The 21,001-nt window shown below is 42.2% G+C and overlaps 1 protein-coding gene across 1 annotated transcript in view; it reads right to left on the bottom strand.

Moving 5' to 3' along the window:
• LOC143297062 (protein unc-13 homolog B-like) overlaps positions 1-20,244 on the bottom strand; it is a 50,312-nt gene extending 30,068 nt beyond the window's left edge. The window contains exons 1-9 of the mRNA XM_076609234.1: positions 20,028-20,244; positions 17,916-18,036; positions 16,007-16,113; positions 10,935-11,076; positions 7,741-7,868; positions 7,015-7,130; positions 4,309-4,409; positions 2,570-2,720; positions 1,113-1,181 (exon numbers count right to left, since the gene is read on the bottom strand). Coding sequence (XP_076465349.1) covers positions 1,113-1,181; positions 2,570-2,720; positions 4,309-4,409; positions 7,015-7,130; positions 7,741-7,868; positions 10,935-11,076; positions 16,007-16,113; positions 17,916-18,036; positions 20,028-20,244 — 1,152 coding nt within the window. The remainder of the gene's footprint in view (positions 1-1,112; positions 1,182-2,569; positions 2,721-4,308; positions 4,410-7,014; positions 7,131-7,740; positions 7,869-10,934; positions 11,077-16,006; positions 16,114-17,915; positions 18,037-20,027) is intronic.
• Positions 20,245-21,001: the final 757 nt, after the last annotated feature.

The raw sequence follows: 21,001 nt of genomic DNA, 5'->3' as shown, positions 1-21,001 counted from the left end.
GCAAGCAGAACATCAAATACGCACGTTAACGATCCTGTAATCCATGTCAGCGTTCGGTGGGTTATGGAAATAAGAACATACCCAGCATGCACACCCCTGAAAATGGAGTATGGCTGCCTACATGGCGGGGTAAAAACGGTCATACACGTAAAAGCCCACTTGTGTGCATACGAGTGAACGCAGAAGAAGAAGAAGAAGAAGAAGAAGAAGAAGGCAGAATGGATAAGATGCTCATCTGCCAATACAGAATCCATGAGGGTCTGGTTTCGAATACTACCCTCGCCCCTTCTCCTAAGTTTGACTGAAAAACTCAGCATCTTGTCATTCAGATGAAATGATAAACTGAGGTCCCATGTGCAGCATGCACTTGGTGCACTGAAAAAACCCCCCCATAATAACGTAAGTGTTGTCCCCTGGGAAAATTCTGCTGCATTATTTTCTGTGCCTACAACGTTCAAGTTGTCAGCTGGTAGGTTCTGATTTTGTGTGCTTGTTATTACACATACTGTTGTTTAATATGTATTATTTTATCCATGTTCCAGTATCTTTTTCTTTCTTTCCGATATTCATCTGGCAGAAAAATTGATGGAACAGTCAAAGTCAGGGGCATGTCCTTGGTCTATGTGCATGAATGTGACTGCGCTTGCACCAAATTCTCATTTCTATGGGATTTGTTTTCTTTTTTCAATGTTCTACATGACTAATTTACATTTTTTTTTAGCCCTGTTTGGCTGGCTGACTGAGCTTTTAGTGAAAAAAAAAAGAAAAAAAAAAGAAGAAAAAATCCAGCACTGATACACAATAAGAGGCAGATTGATAGACTGAGTGAGAGAGGGGGTGTAAAAGCAAGAGAGAGAGAGAGGGGGAGGGGAGGGAGAGGGAGAGTGAGTGGGGAGGATGGAGAGAAAGAGAGTGAGGGGGAAAGAGAGGGAGAGGGAGAGACAGAGAGTGAAAGGGAGAGAAAGTGGGGGGGTGAGGGGATGATATACACTGTATATACAACAGTAGATGTGGCGTAACATATATATACTGATCTGTCCACACACTTTGACACCTCCTTTGAAACTGAAAGTGGAAACTGTGTACACATCAGCAGTGGATGTTCCACTCACCCTGAACATGGACAAGTCTATCCTGAGAGAGTTGTGCAACTGGTCCAACAGCTTCACAAACTTCTCTTTCTGGAACACACAGAACATGTCACATTCACTCCACCAGGGAAACTCCTTACAAAAAAACAACAAAAAATCCCTCATAAGTTTGACAGTTATTTTTTTCTTTTTACGTCACCAATACATTACGTACCAATAAGTTTTGACAAATTTATTCTCCTCGCTTTCATAATTCACAAATACAAGTTATCAACCAGACTTTTCACCCACGAACACATGACACTATGTCAACCAACCTTTCTCCATCTAGACACATGGTAAAATATAACTATACCAGTTGAATAAACAAAAAAAAGTTTAATCATTACTTGATCAATCACCTCTAGGGAAACGAATAGTGACTGAATAATAAGGAATCAAAATTTTTCTTTCTGTGACTATTTGAAAGGAGAAGATAATAATATTCATGGAAACCTATAATGCACCCCACCTCATTAGTACAGAAGCCTGGAGGGCTAATAATCAACATCAGTAAAGGAAAAATGGTAACAAAATTAAAACATGGGGTACTGTAATCAAACACTAATATGCAAGATAAATGGAAGGTGTCAATGACAGAGCACACACACACACACACACACACACACACACACACACACACAGAAAACAAAACAAAACAACTCCACATACAATACACAACATGCACACATTCACAATCACACACACACAGGAATGAAACTTTTCCCTCTGATGATACCCCAAAAGTGTAAGCACTTTTCTAGAAATCTTAGTGTTGACCTATTATACAACGAATTTAGCTCTTTTCTCACTCATGATGAAAAGCAATGCCCCTGCCTCCTACCCCCATCACAGTATGAACTGATACTGGAAGCAAACTTCTCAAGAACTTGACATTGACTGACTAAACAAAGAATTCAGTTTTTTTCTCGGTAATGATTTGAAACAAAACACAATCCTGAATCCTGAAACTGGAAACACATTTCTAGAAAACAACAGTGACATAGTAAACAATGAATTAACCACCACATACCTTGTAATTGGAAGCACAATTCTAATGAACCTAATATTCACTAGGAATTAAGCTCTTTTTTTTCTCTGTGATGATTATCCACATACCTTGTAATTGGAAGCACAATTCTAATGAACCTAATATTCACTAGGAATTAAGCTCTTTTTTTTCTCTGTGATGATTAAATGACAAAAGAAAAACCACAATATACCCTGAAGTTGGAAGAAAACTTTTAGAAAGAATGAAAACACCACACTGCACCCGCAAATTGGAAGCACTCCGATGATAAAAAAAGAAAAAAACCCACAATACACAAGGAAACCAGAAGCACACTTTTAGAAAACTCAAAACTAACCGACTAGCAAGGAACTGAGCTCTTTTTCTCTGCAATAATCAGAACAGAAAGAAGAACACACAGGCACTGTACCCCGAAATTGGAAGCGGCGAATCGATCGCTGGCAGACACGGCGGTGGTGGTGGCAGTGTGGGCGTAAAAGGCATTGATGTTGGCCAGCAGGGTGGACATCAGGGCCGGTACCCCCGCACACATGTACTTGGTGGACAGACACGAGAAATGCCTGCAATCACAGGCACCAAGTCAAAGGTTAAAAGGTTAAAGGTCTCCTCAAGGCTGGCAAGCACAGCAAGCATGTATTTAGTGGACACACGAGAAATGCCTGCCATCACACACATCAAATCAAAGATCGAAAGGTTAAAGGTCTTATCAAGGCCGGCACATCCTAACACATGTAATTAGTGGACAGACACAAGAAATGCCTGCCATCACATGCACCAAGTCAAAGGTTAAAGGTTAAAGGTCCCATAGAGGCTGGCAACCACAGCACACATGTACTTGGTTGGCAGACACGAGAAATGCCTGCCATCACATGCACCAAGTCAAAGGTTAAAGGTCCCATCAAGGCTGGCAACCACAGCACACGTGTACTTGGTTGGCAGACACGAGAAATGCCTGCCATCACATGCACCAAGTCAAAGGTTAAAGGTTAAAGGTCCCATCAAGGCTGCCAACCACAGCACATGTGTACTTGGTTGGCAAGTTTGGGACTGCTCGATAAGACTGAACTCTCATAGTATATCCCAGCATCAACCAGGCTGAGAGATACAAACATCTGCAGTGTTGGTCAGAAAAATGTGAGCAACACTCCTCAAGACGCATATGTGAAGTGTGGATGACCTTTGACTGTGTGGTCCGTCTTCCCCTTTGAAAACATAGCACACTCAGCTGGCCACGGGTTAAAAAAAATCCCACCTCTGATGGGTACCAAACCTGCATCCTCCTAGTCGACTATCAGTCTGCAAAGCTAAGTACCTCACCAGGGCAGATGGTTCAAGTTATCGTTCCAAGGTTTTTGTTATGGGTTTGTGTTGTTAGCCCTGTGCCCAACCCCTAACCTGGAGGACCAGTGAATCATGCTTTGTGCAGGTTCTACCCTTTAACATGTCCACTTTGGGTGGCCCTATCAGGAGCAAAAGCTCCCGCCAACATAACTCTATGGGTCTCTGAGGCATGCAAGCCCCCTTGCTCCCCCATCCATACCAGGGGCATAAGCTCCCACCAATATAACTAGGGGTCTCTGATGCATGCAAACCCCCTTGCTCCCCCACCCTACCAGGAGCATAAGCTCCTGTAAACATGACTCAAGGCGTCTCTAAGGCATGAAATAAAAGCTCCCTGCCCCCACCCTACCAGGAGCATAAGCTCCTGTAAACATGACTCAAGGCGTCTCTAAGGCATGAAATGAAATCTCCCTGCCCCCACCCTACCAGGAGCATAAGCTCCCACAAACATAACTCTAAGCATCCCTGAGGCATGCAAGCCCTTCCCCCCTGTCCCCTCAACCCTACCAGGAGCTAAGCTCCCACCAACATAGCTCTAGGGGTCTCTGAGGCATGTTAAGCTCCCCACCCCCAATGCCTCCTCCACCCTACCAGGTGCATAAGCTCCCACCAACATGGCTCTAGGGGTCTCTGAGGCATGCTAAGCTCCCCACCCCCACTGCCTCCTCCACCCTACCAGGTGCATAAGCTCCCACCAACATAGCTCTGGGGATCTCTGAGGCATGCAAGCCCCCTCTCCCCCCAGCAAGGTGGCAATCTTTCAGACACCTGTGTCCAGCAGCCCTCCAACAGAAACACAGCACTCACGTCATGGCCTGGTAGATGGACTCGATGCCGTATCTCATGGCAAACTCGTCCACAATCTCCTGCCCTGGCTCGTCAAAGTACACCTTCCAGGCCTCGTCCTGCTGTACACACAGACATGTATGGGTGTGTGTGGTGATGCCGCCATCATGTTTGTTGTGATATTGTTATACAGAATATGGAATTTAATAGGTAATGAAAAATAATATACTTTGTGTGTGTGTGTGTGTGTGTGCACGTGTATGTCTGTGTGACAGAAATAGAGGGAAAGAGGGAGGGGAGAGATATAGAGAGATAGATGAGAGAAAGAACTAGATGAGAGAGAGATAACTACATGAGAAGAGAATGAGAGAGAGCGAGAGAGAGAGAGAGAGAGAGAGAGAGATTTATGTCACACCTGTATTTGTTTTAATACCATAAAGTAAAATAATGCATTCTATATACAATGAAATAAATGCACGCACAGACAGAAATAACTGACTGATGCAACTTGGCAGGAAATTCATGATAAAAAAAAGTACATTTATACAGCACTTTCAAACCTCTCTAAAAGGCTTTACAATAACATGTCAGACAGACAAGAAGAACACACACACACACACACACACAATATCACTCTTTTTTTTCTTTTCTTTTTTTTCTTTCTTTTTGCTGCCCCATCATTTGCACCGTTTCAGTGGCATTACTCCCACGCTGCTCATTTAGATTCCCCCATACATGGCCACACCCGGGTTTGTCCATCGCAGTTCCAGCGTCGGCAGTCCACAGGGAACCATCGATGTTAGGTCGCCAGGAGGCCACAAACCAGAGGAGACCCTGCACTGCTGCTGAGTCACTTTGGTGGTGTTCAGTGGTGCCTGTTCTGTTTTAACGTACTTAGGACACCACCTACTAAGCCCCCTACTAATGACAATAATGGCTTAGTCGCGGAGCCAGACTGAGTGAGCGTCCTTCCCAGAGTGGAGACCGCCACCATGTCCTTCAAACAATAGCTCCCCATGAATCTGCCAACACTGACGACATTAATAGGACTCACCCCAAGCATGGAAGTGGAGGGGTATCGAAACTGAGGTCACCATGAGAGCAGGGCATGAAAGGCCACGGACTTTGAGACTATTTTGTTTATATTGATGACGATGGAGGAGGAGCAGGATGACAACGATGATGGCGATGTTACTATGGAGGTCCATTTTGGTTTGGGACTGCGTGACAAGGCTGTACTCTTCGCTTCCTGTCATAATGATATCCTGGCGTTAACCAGGCCTGAGAGATACAGACACTTGCAGTGTTGGTCAGGTAATTAGAGCAACACACCCAAAGACGCATCCTTGAAGTGGATGACGCTCGACTGTGTGGTCCCAGTCTCCCAATTTAAGCCCAAAACACACTCAACTCTGGGTAGGAGCCGGCCACGGGCCACAAAAACCCACCTCCGCTGGGATTCGAACCTGCGTCCTCCCAGCCGTCAGTCCGCGATGCTAACCACTTCGCCAAGGCGGCTGGTTCTAATATCACTCTTAGCGAACACACATAAAATGGATAAACAACGTAGATGCACACAGATGAACAGAACATCGTGTTGTTGATGAACGACACTATTTACTGTCCTTACCCCCTTTGCATTTGGCAGCTTCACCTCTCCACCTGCCTGTTCACACAAGTAGTGAAACAGATTCTGCAAAAAAAACAACAACAGTATTAGTAGTGTTAACCTTGCTTTGTTGCAGCCAATCTGTGCCCATACTATTACACGCGTATGTTTTATAAGCTTCTGCTTGTTGGGCTGAATGTGTAGTCTGTCGCACTTTAACCAAAACAACAACAATAACAGTCACCTTTCATGCTTTCTTTTCTTTCCAGGTGAGAATTCTTATAGCAAACTGCCAATTCTGTTTTACACAGTGATTTTTCTTCTATGACAAATATACACTGTATGTATTGCATTCTATTTTTTTTCCTGCAGCATTTGATGGGGTGCCAAGGCCCAGTCAACATACTGTGTAGCTGTGCAGGACAAACATCAAATGCCACAGCCCTCTGCTTTTGACAAACAAAGCTGATGTTCAGCATTTACGGATCAGTCCTGACACTCCAAGGCTCCAATCACACGGAAACTTTATTTATTCAATCCTCGTGCTGGGACTATACGGCGTAGGGGCGCGTCCCCCAGGTGGCAGATGGGGGAACCCTCCCTTTGAGGGTTGCACCAAATGATATGGATTAAGGTGCCATGGACCCACATAGTCTAGGAGAAGGACAACTCTCATTTCAAACCCAGGCAGATGGAGTCTGATAGCCTCAGCAGGCAGTCCTTCCAAGAGAAGGAAAACTCCCAAGAGAAAACCCGGCCAACTGTAACCCGTTACCAGAACAGGAGATCACCGAAGACGGCGCCACAGTGGCCTCTCTAAGGGGCGTGATCTAATCAAAACCGGCTGAGCACGCACTCTACGACACATGGCTATTTATCCAACAATGTTAATATAATTCTTAAATCTGATGAATATAAGACAAGCAGATCAACTTTTACTGAAAAATCAACCGACTCAAACATACACATCTGATCTGTTTAACAGCTGTTCACGACTCCATAGTTTTCGTCCTTTATAATTTTACTTTTCTCTTGTTGTTTTGCAGCAAACGCCTCTTGTGGGTTTGAAGGTTGCTACAGTGACCAGCAGGAAACACCTGACAGGTGGCAGGACCTACCTCATGGAGACAGGTATACTGCACATGATAAGGGGCCACCTTCTCCTCCCCCTTGATCACCACGCTGATGTGCAGGCGGATAGCACCGGACACTGCTGACTTGTCAGTCCTCTTCTCTGCACACACAACCACACACACACACACACGGAGGCACACATATATATTTAGATATACATATATATGTACTGATGACTTATCTGCTATCTTCTCTGCACACACATACACACACCAATTTTCCTCTTCTCTGTACACTCACAAATGCATTTACACACACACACACACACACACACACATATATATATATATATTACATTTTTCATCCCCTGTGGAATTTTTCCTTGCTTGATATAACTTGAGAGATAAGATGTTAAACTGAAAAATGAGAACACACACACACACATACTGTATGCACATAAACACTTTAACAGACATATCTGTGCATTGAAAACCTCCACCATTTTCATTTTAACATGAAGCATTAAATCATATCCATGAGGTATAAATATTATTGTGAAACTAATGACATGACATCAATTTATGTCCAAGATCTATAAATGATCCTTAAATATCACTGTGAAACTAATGATACTCATCACACACACACACACACACATATGCAGCCGAACACATGTACACATCCATGAACACAAGCATGCACACATCACACGCACCAGTTACACACACATACACATCCATCGAAAAAGCGCCCATCCCATGGCCACTTACCCAGACTGTACCACACGTCCATTTCACCACTGAGGGTTCGAACCTCGATGATGGTCTGGCCCAGGAAGTCATCTGATTCTCGTGTCAGCTTCTGACGCAGCTTGGACTTGAGATCGTTGTCTTCGTCCCTGCCACACACAACAGGTGTTGAGTGTTGTGTGAAGGATGATTAGTCAGCAGCTCTACACTTTGTGCTTCATCAGTGCAGCTGCACTACAGTCAGCAGCTCTACACTTTGTGCTTCATCAGTGCAGCTGCACTACAGTTTCCGTGGACCAGCTGAGAACACTTTTGAAGCCACGTTTCATTCATAAAACACTCACAGCGTATTCAAGTACATGCTCAATCCCCTAGGAAACACTGGCAAACAACATGGTGGCTAAAGCCAAGCTAAAAGCACCGAGTGAGAATACAAGTGACTGAGGAAGCGGTTATCAATGTGCTCACAGCAGTACAGAAATTATCTGTACTAGGTCCAAGGGAAGCAAACAGGTTTTACAGATTAATCATTACTTGGGATACAAAGTGTTAACTCAAACCAGAAAAAAAGCACATTCATTATCAGTTCTATTTATTGATTCCAACCTTGAATACAGTCTAAAAAACGGCATTGTGTGCATAAAATAAATCCTGAATAAATTTACAAATCGAATTATCTACTGATTCAAATGTTGAAGCAGTCTAAAAAAAAGGAATTATGTGCACAAAAACACACCTGTAATATGGAACACAAATTAATGATTATCATTTACTGATTCCAACACTTAACATAGCATGAAAAAAATATTTGTGCAAAATGATCCCTGAAAGATGGAACACAAATGAATGATTCTACTATTTACTGATTCCAACCTTGACTACAGTACAAAGAAAGAGTTGTTATGTGCATAAAACCACACCTGATGTATGTAACACACAAGATTCTATTGTCTATTGAGTCAAGCCTTGAATACACAACTAAGAAAAACAATCATGTGTGCTTAATATCACACAAGAAATAATAACTTACTGTCATTTTCATTTAAAACAAAAACAATAATAAAAAAAAAACTGCATAAAGAAACACCAACATTCAATCAACTGCACTCAGTCTGAATTCTTTTTAATTATTACTGGATCAAAAGTTTATGTTTACTGATAACGAAAAGCACATTCTGTCATAATGAAGCTCAGTTCTCTCCAATACATACACTTTTATGCATGAAGTGCAAAGGCATATTTTCATTGACACACAAAAACTGTAACAAAACACTGGAAAAACAAAAAATAAAAAGCCAAACCAAAACGCTACACTTGTTTCATAAAAAAACAAACAGACTTAGTAATACATACCAGACACGAACTTTGATCCGGTCAGAGGAATTGTGGCATTCACTGAAAAGAAAAAGAAAAAGAAGTTTTTAGTGGACTGAAGACTTCAAATCAAAGAATATTTCATCATCTCTGAAAGGAGAAGCTGTTAACATGTTTTCTGATAAATAGGTGTTAAAAATCACCACACAAAAAGAAACAAAAAACAAAAACAAAACAAAAACACAACAGAACAACACTGAGTTTATTCCGGTTTTGAAAAAAAAACAAAAACAAAGAGAGGCAAGGCCTTCAAGACTCACTTGTGATACACTTAAAAAAAAAAAAAATCCAAGCTTTTTATGTGTTGAGTATAATTTCAAAATGTAATGTTTAAGATGAGAAAGATCAGTTTAAAGCAAATTAACTCCCCTAGCATTAATTACAGAGTAATTTCCCTTTTACTATCTGCACCAAAACATTTGCAAAATAAATAAAACTTCCATGCTTAGCAAAAGAAGTTCCTGTTTGAACAGAAAATGATAATAATGACTGCTCTTGTTGTTGGGTCAGAATACCAGATCAAAGTGCCAAGTTTAGAAAATACAAAAAATATAAATATAACAGTAAATGCAGTTTGCATATAATTAGGCTTCATTTTTTAATTTTTTTGTGCCCATCCCAGAGGTGAAATATTGTTTTAAACAAGATGACTGGAAAGAACTGAATTTTTCCTATTTTTATGCCTATTTGGTGTCAACTGACAAAGTATTTGCAGAGAAAATGTCAATGTTTACACAAGTGAGTCAAAAACCGAAACAAGGAACAACCCACCCCTAAACAAACAAACAAAAATAAAACAAAACACCCACCACTTAACCACTTACACATACGCATCAACAAAAGTGAAGAACCACCACTGATAAGTGTAGAACTTTTCACTGCATACTGAGTTGACGTCCTGAAGACTGTCTTGGTGTGTTTCTTCACCTTGCCAGCAACCCCCCCCCCACTCCCCCTCCAATCAAAAAAACAAAAATAAAACACCACACACAATGTCCACATGAACAAGTGTGCACAGCCACTCACAAGTAGAACTTTTTCTTCCACACGGGGTTAAGGTCCTGGGGGAGAGTCTTAAAGTGTTTCTTCTCTTGGCCCACAATCCCCCCCCCCCCTCAAAAAAACAACAACAACAAAAAAACAATACCTCATCACAATATCCCACCACTTACACACACAAAGTCCACATGAACAAGCACACAGCGCTACTCAAAAGCAGAACTTTTCATTCCACTCAAGGTTGAGGTCCTGGAGGAAGGTTTTATAAGGGTTTCTTATCTTGGCCCACAAAACGAATACCCCCGCCCCCTACCCCCAAATCAAAAACAGACCCCCCCAAAAAACAAAAAAACCCCAAACCCAACAACAACAAAAAACGCACCACTTACACACACAAAGTCCACATGAACAAGCGTACAGAGCCACTCACAAGTCGAACTTTTCATTCCACTCAAGGTTGAGGTCCTGGAGGAAGGTTTTAAAAGGGTTTCTTATCTTGGCCCACAAAACGAATACCCTCGCCCTCTACCCCCAAATCAAAAACAGACCCCCTTAAAAAACAACAACAACAACAAAAAACCGCACCACTTACACACACAAAGTCCACATGAACAAGCATACAGAGCCACTCACAAGTCGAACTTTTCATTCCACTCAAGGTTAAGGTCCTGGAGGACGGTTTTAAAAGGGTTTCTTATCTTGGCCCACAAAACGAATACCCCCCCCCCCACACCCCCCTACCCCCAAATCAAAAACAGACACCCCTAAAAAACAACAACAACAAAAACCCCCACCACTTACACACACAAAGTCCACATGAACAAGCGTACAGAGCCACTCACAAGTAGAACTTTTCATTCCACTCGGGGTTGAGATCCTGGGGCACAGTCTTGGTGCGTTTCTTCACCTTGCCCACCTGCACGGTGACGTAGGGGTCGCTGGTTCCAGTCTTGTCCTTGCCCGTCAGACCCTGGGCCGATATCACTACACCCCGCCCACCCACACAAACCTTATGTCACGGGCACCAAGAAACATTCACAATGTGCAGCTACACTATGGAATCTAGAGAGAGAGAATGAAGGAGAGAGTGAGTGACGCTTTCAAACGCTTTTTATTGACATTGGCCTAACTACAGCCCTTACGTCAAGGGGGTCAATTCTAAGTTGCAGTGAGAGACACAAAGAGAGAGAGAGAGACAGCAAGAGAGAGAGAGAGAGAATTCTTTACTGACAGTAGCCATGGGAGAATCAACTCTAGGTAATCAATCTGTGTACAAAAACCCCCAACAACCACCACCACCAAAAAACAAAAAAAAAACAACCACAAAAACACACCAAAAAACCCCACACACCTAAATATTAAGTCAGTTTACAGAAGAAGCAAAAATTATGCCAAACCTAGATTGTCCGCTGTTTAAAGTGTAACATTATCAGCAATCACTGCTACAAAATGGAATGAGTTAATGTTTTCAGTGGGTCAGTGTGAGTAAATAACCAACTGACACTTATTTGTCCAATATAAATGTTCAGTGATAAAATAAATAATTATATGCACACAGAGAGAGAAAAAAAAAGACAAAGAGAGAGAGAGAGAGAGAGAGAGAGAGAGAGAGAGAGGTGGCAGTAAGGGGAAGCAAGTTCATAATGAAACAAACATGTGATGAAACTTTACAGTAACAGTAAATAGAACAAATATGACAGAAACAAAAAAAAGTGATACCCACCAAAGGAAAATCAAAACAGGACAATGTACCAGTTGTTTTTTTTTTTGTTTTTGTTTTTTTGTTGTTGTTTTTCCAAACTGACATTTCACTAACCCAAGGGGAATGAATTGTATACAAACCAAAAACTAACAAAACTTAGAGAAACACACAAACACAACTGTGTCTTCACAATGTGTGTGGCAATAAGGTCAACATAAAATATCATTATTAGAAATTACTGACAAAAAGCAATGTAATTTGAGTGATTACAAAAGTGTGTAAAATTATTCTTACATGTACATGCATCTGAAAATCAGGGAATCTCTGTCTCTTTAGACTGCATGCATATGTATGCATATGCATGTTTGCGTACTCAGAAAGAGAAATGGGTGCATGTGTATGCATGCGTGTATGTATGTGTGTGTGTGTGTGTGTTTGTGTGGGTGTACACATGATTGTTGATATATGTGTATAAGAGAGAAAGAGGAACAGACACAAGGTGATAGAACAGAGAGAGAGAGAGGGAGAGAGGAGAGAATGAGAGAGAAAGATTTCTGTTGCAAGGAAATGTCAAAGCATGCTGCCTGATCCATAAATGTCACACCTCAAACAGATGTCTGACGTGTACATAAACCCGATATGCTGGTCAGGCCCAGAAAAGTACAAAGAATAAACAAATTGATTAAAAAACAAAGAATAAATAAATAAATAAATAAATCAAACGATGGGAAGCTAAGACAAGGGGAAAAAGCTGACAAATTATGATAACAGCAGACAGGTATGCCATGCAACATGCACCCACAAGATCAAACAGCACCCATGCAAAAACAACTACTGTTAAGCCAGTCAATAGTTAAAAAAAAAAAAAAGAAAAAAAAAGAAAAAAAAAGAAAAAAAAGTTGTCATTAATATCATGACATTCCTCACAAATTGTGAAATAATCACACCACTTAACAATCCAGGCTTGCTTTAGGAGCCTTCAGCTGATGCATGCCATTAATCCATTGAAAAAATAATGAATAACAATCAGGAGAATGGCATGAAACTGAGGAGCATTTTTAAAAAATTTTTTAATTTAATTTTTTTTAAAGTCTTTTGCAGAACTTTTCTCCATGACCAGTCTTTTGCAGAACCTTTCCCCATGACTGGAGCAGAGGGCAGAGCATATGAACCTGGGTCAGGAAGCAGCAAGTTGCAGATCAGAAACCTGAGGTTTGAACCTGAAAGCAGGATCTGAACAGAGAGAGTGGGGATCCGAACAGAAAGACTGAGGATCCAAACAGAAAGAGTGGGAATCTGAACAGAAAGAGTGAGGATCCGAACGGAAAGAGTGGGGAGAGAGGGGATCTGAACAGAAAAAGTGGGGATCCGAACAGAAAGAGTGGGAATCCGAACAGAAAGAGTGGGGATCCGAACAGAAAGAGTGGGGATCTGAACAGAAATAGTAGGGAAAGAAGGGATCTGAACAGAAAGAGTGGGGATCCAAACAGAAATAGTAGGGAGAGAAGGGATCTGAACAGAAAGAGTGGGGATCTGAACAGAAATAGTAGGGTAAGAAGGGATCTGAACAGAAAGAGTGGGGATCCAAACAGAAATAGTAGGGAGAGAAGGGATCTGAACAGAAAGAGTGGGGATCTCAACAGAAAGAGTGGGGATCCGAACAGAAAGAGTGGGGATCCAAACAGAAAGAGTGGGGAAAGAGTGGGAATCCGAACAGAAAGAGTGGGGATCCGAACAGAAAGAGTGGGGATCTGAACAGAAAGAGAGGGGATCCGAACAGAAATAGTAGGGAGAGAAGGGATCTGAACAGAAAGAGTGGGGATCTGAACAGAAAGAGAGGGGATCTGAACAGAAAGAGTGGGGATCTTAACAGAAAGAGAGAGGATCCGAACAGAAAGAGTGGGGATCTGAAAAAAGACAGTGGATCTGAAAAGAAAGAGTGGGGATCCAAACAAAGAGAGAGGATGTGAACAGAAATAGTGGGGATCCGTACATGAAGAGTGAGGAAGAGTGAGGATCCAAACAGAGAGAGTGAGGATCAGAAAGAGTGGGGATCTGAGCAGAAAGAGTGGACTGTGGACCAGTAGGCCCTGCCTTACCAAGCAAACCACTCCCACTTCTGAAAGTCTCATCCCAAACATGTGTGAATGGATCAGAACATAAAGCATGCGTCCTATTGTCTTGGCCTACTGATTCTGAAACCAATTGTATGCTTTGGCTGCTTCCAATTTTCATCAAAGGGTCTCCTTTCTATGTGTACTATCTATGTGGACATTTGCAACACTTCAAACAAGGCAACTTAAGCCATGCTTGTACCATCAGCAAGTCACAGAAATTAAAAAGAGTCAGAAAAGCAAATGCACAATTAGCAATTACTCTGATATAGAAAAGTATTTGCCAATGTTCCTGCCAGTAATAAAAAGAAGAAATCAGATAAAAAAAAACCCACAACAACAGCTATTTTCCAAAGCTCCCACAGAAAGGAATAATAAAAACGGGAGCTGGAAACTGTACTTGTACCCACACACCATGCAACAGGCCAAACTTAACGCTATTCTGTGTACCTGTGACACAGACTCGAGCCGACCACTTAGAGGTACCATCTAACACAGCTTTCTGTGCTGCTTTCACGTGACCGGCATGGGAGGGGGGAGCAGCAACATTAAACATATTTCTGGAACAATCCAAAAGCAAGACAACAGTCATTATTCACATTGAAATACACGTTTGCAAGTACACAAGGAAGACAACATTCAATATTACAACTCAAAACTCAAGACCAGAACACCAGGTCTTTTCATAAATCAAGCAGAATGGGGAAAGAACAGCAAGGGAGATGATAATGAAACTCAGCATCAGATAAAGGAAGATGGAAACAGCTGAGTGTCAGAGCGACAGAGGGAGGGAGGAAGGGAGGGAGAGGGGGGAAGCACACACAGGTACAGGCACAAGATGAATCGTTAGTTGTTCATGAACTAATTAGTCACTGATGGAGGAATAAAAAAAATAAATCAGCATACATGTACTGCTGAGGTACACAAACAGGGGTACAAGAGATTAAATTTCTAACTCAGTGCCACACACGCAATGAACTACAGCAAACAAAAGGTTATAGATATGTAGGGTATGCTTCAGGCATCCAACAAACTGTCATCTAAATACATACATTACATTTACAAAGGAGGGGTAATTTTTGCAAGTGCAATGAGAATCCACGTGATTGCTACTTCTTCTTCTTCTGCGTTCACTCGTATGCACACAAGTGGGCCTTTACGTGTATGACCGTTTTTACCCCGCTATGTAGGCAGCCATACTCCGTTTTCGGGGGTGTGAATGCTGTGTATGTTCTTGTTTCCATAACCCACCGAACGCTGACATGGATTACATGATCTTTAACGTGCGCATTTGATCTTCTGCTTGTGTATACACACGAAGGGGGTTCAGGCATAAGCAGGTCTGCACATAATGTTGACTTAGGAGATCGGAAATACCTCCACCCTTTACCCACCAGACGCCATCACCGTGATTCGAACCCGGGACCCTCAGATTGACAGTCCAACGCTTTAACCACTCGGCTATTGCGCCCGTCATGTGATTGCTACAACTGACAGGGATCGTTTTACTGTCTCATAACAGGTGAGTGTCCACATCACAGTAGCTAAGCTCTTATTTGCTGCTTCCCTTGAACATAGCTGTAGGTATCCAGTATAGCCGTGTGTATGTGTGTGTGGGGAGGGGGGGGAGGGTAACCAACAAGCATAACCAAGGTCTTCTTCTTCTTCGTTCGTAGGCTGTAACTCTCACATTCACTTGCATGTACATAAGTGTGCTTTTACATGTATGATCGTTTTTACCCCGCCATGCAGGCAGCCATACTCTGTTTTTGGGGGTACTGAGGTCAATATCAGCAGGAAGAACAGTATGATGCACACATTAGCATTAGATTTTCCTTTGCAAATATTGAAACTTCTCAACACAATTTAAATGACATCAAAGCCGTCAACAGCTGGCAATGAGAGTGGTTAAAACAACAACAATAAAACACTACCACAGAGGGGTACAAAAGGAACTCTTGCACACCACAACAGCAACCTCCAACACGAGGACCACCATCACAGCAAAACAAGGAACACCAGAGCTAATGACAGGGAAGGAGAGTGAGGGTGGGGTGGTGGGGGATGCGAGGTCACCATCACTGCACAGGCCCCTCACCAGTGATTGCTATCTTTGCCGACCACTTGGAGGTGCCATCAAGTACACTCTGCTTCATGGCTTTCATGTGACCTGAGTGGGACTTTTTGTCTACACTGAACACTTGTCTGCAAACAGCACCGTGGAATCAAGTTACAACAACATGACATATTTTCACCAGGCCGGGACTTAAAAAAAAAAAAAAAGAAAAAAAAAAAAGGTCAAAGGTCCCATAGCCTTTTATAGCCATGAGGGCAGTGAATTCACTTCCACTGTGTCTTTTGGGTTCAGCTTAGGAAGGTGGGGCCCAACCCTTTCCTTCCACTGGAAATTAACAAATAAAGAGGCCAGGAGATGAAATGATTAACAAATAGTAAAGAGTGGTAACTCTCTCCATTCACAAGGTACACAACTTCAAGTCAGTGCTGCTTACGCTACCGATTCAGCTAGCACACAGGTAAATAAAAGGTACATTGGAACAAACCCAGACACTTCCTCAAAAAAGGAAGCGCCGGGCCTGTCCTTGTACCGATCATTTGACATGTGCACACAGCAGCAAAGACAGAAGAAATGTGCAAATAATAATTAGCTTTTATTCAAGACTGGCATAACCTTGTGAATGGAGAGAGTTACCACTCTTTACTATTTGTTAATCTTTCCTTACACTGTTTTAATCTTCCCCAGTTAAGTCAGGTACCCATTCAAACCTCGGCAGGGTGAGGACAGTCGGAGATAAATGCCTTTCCCCCAAGGACACAACACCATGCTGAAACGGGGCCTCGAACCCTGATCACTGGTGAACACTGGATAAAAAGTCCAACAGCTAACTGATTCTGCTATGGTGTCTCCGGGCCAGGAGTATTCAGTGGCAAAACTGGAGACATGCAACCCTTCAACACAACCTCAAGTGAGTGTTGCCAGGTGCTTCCAGACAGCACAAGAAAACAGATAATTAAAAGGCAGAAACAAACCACGAATAAAATACAACGCAGAAATGAACCAAAGAACTTTTTCCTCTTCCACATCGCCCATGACAGGGTTAAGGACTTATGAGTATTCAGGTCACATGAAAGGCAAAGGTTCAGGTTTTCATGTCATTCTTTCCCAATAGGATCTGATGCTGTTCCGCACACAGGCAATATCATTCATTCATATGTGTGTATAACTATGTCATCTGCTGAAACAGAATTTTCTTTGGAACAAACTGATTCAATCAATAATCTGAACTACACACAATCACTTTCATTCAACTATTTATATAAAGTTTAACATGCTACCATGATATAAACATACATGTACAAACACCTTCCAAACAGTCACACACACATACACAACCATTTACAGTAATGCTGGTGAGGAAAAAAATTGCTGTTGCCACCCCTCCCCCTCTCTCTCTCTCTCTTGGGACTTAATGCTATTCCACATTTCCAGTTATGTGAAACCAACTGCATTAAGTTCAACATCATTTCAACACAGATGGTACTAAACAAGAACAAATATATCTACCCACATATGTCATACATGTGTACAAAGGACCACCACAAGCTGACCTGCTGATGACCTCAAACCATTCTGACTCCTTTTTCTTGGACCTCCATGTATTTTTCCTTGGCTTCCATTAGGCTAAATCACTTACACTGGGGAAAAAAAACAAAAACAAAAAAGCATACATTCTTTAGTGTCTGGTCCATTAATTTTTGCCACCTGTCAGCTCCAGTGAGAAATTTCTGGAGGGCGTTTGTTATATTTCTTTTCTACTGTTTTGCAGAATCAGTAAACAATCCTTTCTTTCCCATTTCAATAGATCTAGCAAGATATCTCATGTATGTTTGAACAGAAGGTTTTGAACATAGGACCTGTCTACACAAACCAACACACACACACACACACACACACAGACATCACATCACAAATGCAGAAAAGACCCCACCTGATGAGCTCAAAGATTTCAGGTTTGTTTTTCTCTCTGATCTTCATGCGCTCCTCCATGGCCTTGATGATGTTGCGTGCTTTGTCGTCTGCTCCGTGCTTCGTGCTCTTCTCCGCGGCCCCTGTCACATCACACTGCATTGCAGCAAGCTGAATTCTTGTTTTTTGTTCTTTGTGTTTTGGCCCCATCTTCAGCACAATTTCAGTGGTATTTCCTACCTCCTGCTGGTTATCCTGAATCCCCCCTCCCCCCCAACACACACCCACCCACCCACGTATACAGCCACACCTACAGCCACACACACATACGCAGTCACACACACATGCGCAGTCACACACACACACACGTATACAGCCACACCCGTAGCCACACACACATGCACACCCACATACACAGCAACATCCACATCTGCAGTCACACAAACACACACATATACAGCCACACCCATAGTCACACACACATACACACCCACAGCCACACACACATATGCAGTCACACACACACACACAAATATACAGCCACACCCATAGCCACACACACATACGCAGTCACACACACACACACATATACAGCCACACCCATAGTCACACACATACACACCCACAGCCACACACACATACACAGTCACACACACACACACACACAAATATACAGCCACACCCATAGCCACACACACATACACACCCACAGCTACATACGCAGCCACACACACATACACAGTCACATGCCCATTGCCACACACACATACACACCCACCACATCCACACTCATACCCAGGCTCACACCAACACAGTCCTACAGCAGGCAGTCCTCTGGGAACTATTGGCCAGCCAAGTTCTGTAGCTCTTGCAGACTGTTCAGGAATAAATAATGGCCAAAAAAACAAAACCAACTGCATTCTATCTTTCACACAATAAATTAAAAAAAAGAAAAGAAAAAAAAAAAAAAAAAAAAAAGAAACATGTAAAAAAAACCACCAAAAAAACCCACCAAAAAACAAACACCCTCCCATACCAGTTTTCTTCAATTTTTCAACCGTAACTTTTCAAAACCATTATAATTCTTCAACCATAGCTTTTCAAAACCATTACAATTCTTCAACCCTAACTTTTCAAAACCATTACAATTCTAACACTTTTCAAAACCATTACAATTCTTCAACCATAACTGTTCAAAAACATTACAATTCTTCAGCCATAACTGTTCAAAACCATTGTCTATCTCGCAGAATACTGCCCCCTAATTTCTGATCCATTAATCATCTCATTCAGCTCAACGCTCAGCTTATATCAAAGACTGACATAAGCTTACAGTCTGACCAACAGCAAAGTGAGAACTGTATGATCAATGGTTTCTCCACTGCAAAGGGCAGTCATTTACTGTTTAGTCTTTTTTGAAGGATTATGACACTTGAACCAGGAGGCAAGATTGCAATGGCTCTTAGTGCCGCAGTCGTGAAGGTTAGTTGGCCTTTTGGAAGCAGCCCAACCCTGCAGCCTTAAAGTTAGTAGACCTTTTGGAACCATCCCAATGCTGACCGTCCTAAAACTCTCTTGGCTGAGAGAGTGGAGATTTAACTTGGATGAGACACTCTCCACTATTAGCAAATTCTAACCCAGATAGTCGGTACAGCAGTTGCCTCCTCTGCTGCCCTGATGGTCTCAGACGGAAACAACTGACAATCATTCAAGAAAAAAAATGAAGAAACGGAGACTACTGGACCTAGTGTCTATGACTGAAAAAAAACTTGTCTCCCCATCATCTTAACCCTTTCACCGCCAAGCTCGCATTTATGCACAGGTGTGGTAGAGGACCCATGTCACTGAAAGGTGACCATTCATTGGTCTGTTATCCCTGAACCTACTGCTCTTAATGTTTGGTGGTAGGACAGGCCGTATTTTCTATACATCGCTGGGGGAATCCCCAGCTATTCTTAGCCACCGTCTTTTCTGTGTTAATACCACAAGGAAATTTTGTACTCCAAATTGACTGGCGGTGAAAGGGTTAAGGTTACCTTTGTTGTTACACCATTTCTTATTATTTCATGACTATCATACAATCATCTCACAGAACACAGGCCCCTATTCCCCTCCCTGCAGCAGGCAGACTTACTCTGCAGGCAGTCGGCATTGAGGAGGTCCTTGCAGCGCTCATGACACTTGACCCCGCACTCCGTGCAGCGCATGCCCTGGCGTGCCAGCCCCCACAGCAGCCCCTCACACTCAAAGCAGAAGGTGGGGTGGTTGGCAGACCACACCACAAAGTTGTGAGGTGTCGTGCTGGAGATTGGGTAGATCAGGGCCTGCAGGGTCTTCTTGTACACGTGCATTTTCTAGGGGAGGAGAAAACACACACACACACACACACACACACACACACACAGAGAAATGAAACTGCTGATAAAGCAGCTAAAAGAGGAGCACAAGATTCAGAAAAATCGACAAAAATACATGTCTGTCTTTCCGTAAAAGAGGCATACACTTTGTTAGAAAAATCAGCATAGGGTCAATTTCATAACCGATGGAAGGAACAATTTCTAAACCATAAAGGGACATTATTCCCTGAGAATATTATTGAAGAAAAGATACCCAATACATCAGCTTGCTATACAAGATCAATAACCTCTACTTTCTTCCATATAAAATTTGATGCGCTGAAGACAAAGTATAGTAAAAATGTTACATGCAGTTCAGCTTGCATCATTGTTTCACTGTCAGCAGTTACGTATCTTCTTGCCCAAGTATTTCAAAGAGAATAACTATTCTGCAGATGATTTTTGGAAAGTTATTTCTGACAAGGTTTTTATGGTCGAATTTTCACAGGCCCTATTTCGCAGCCCTATTTCTACATTTCTTTAATGCACTTCAGAAATGTGATAATGGTTTCTGATTACTATTATTATTGAATTGTTACTGTTAAATGTAATTGCATGTTAGTTATGCATTTTCTGGTAGTTTTCTACCTTTTCTGTTTTCTTCCTCTTCCCTCTCTCCCCCCCCACCCCTCCCCCTTTTTTTTAAATTGTCAAATATTACTGATAGTGAAAAGATGCTAAACTAAAGAATGAACACACACAGAGTCAAAGA

The sequence above is a fragment of the Babylonia areolata genome, chromosome 22 (genome assembly GCF_041734735.1).
Source record: "Babylonia areolata isolate BAREFJ2019XMU chromosome 22, ASM4173473v1, whole genome shotgun sequence".
Lineage (NCBI taxonomy): Eukaryota > Metazoa > Mollusca > Gastropoda > Neogastropoda > Buccinidae > Babylonia > Babylonia areolata.
Note: the sequence above shows the minus strand (reverse complement) of the source record. Positions and strands in the feature narration are given on the sequence as shown.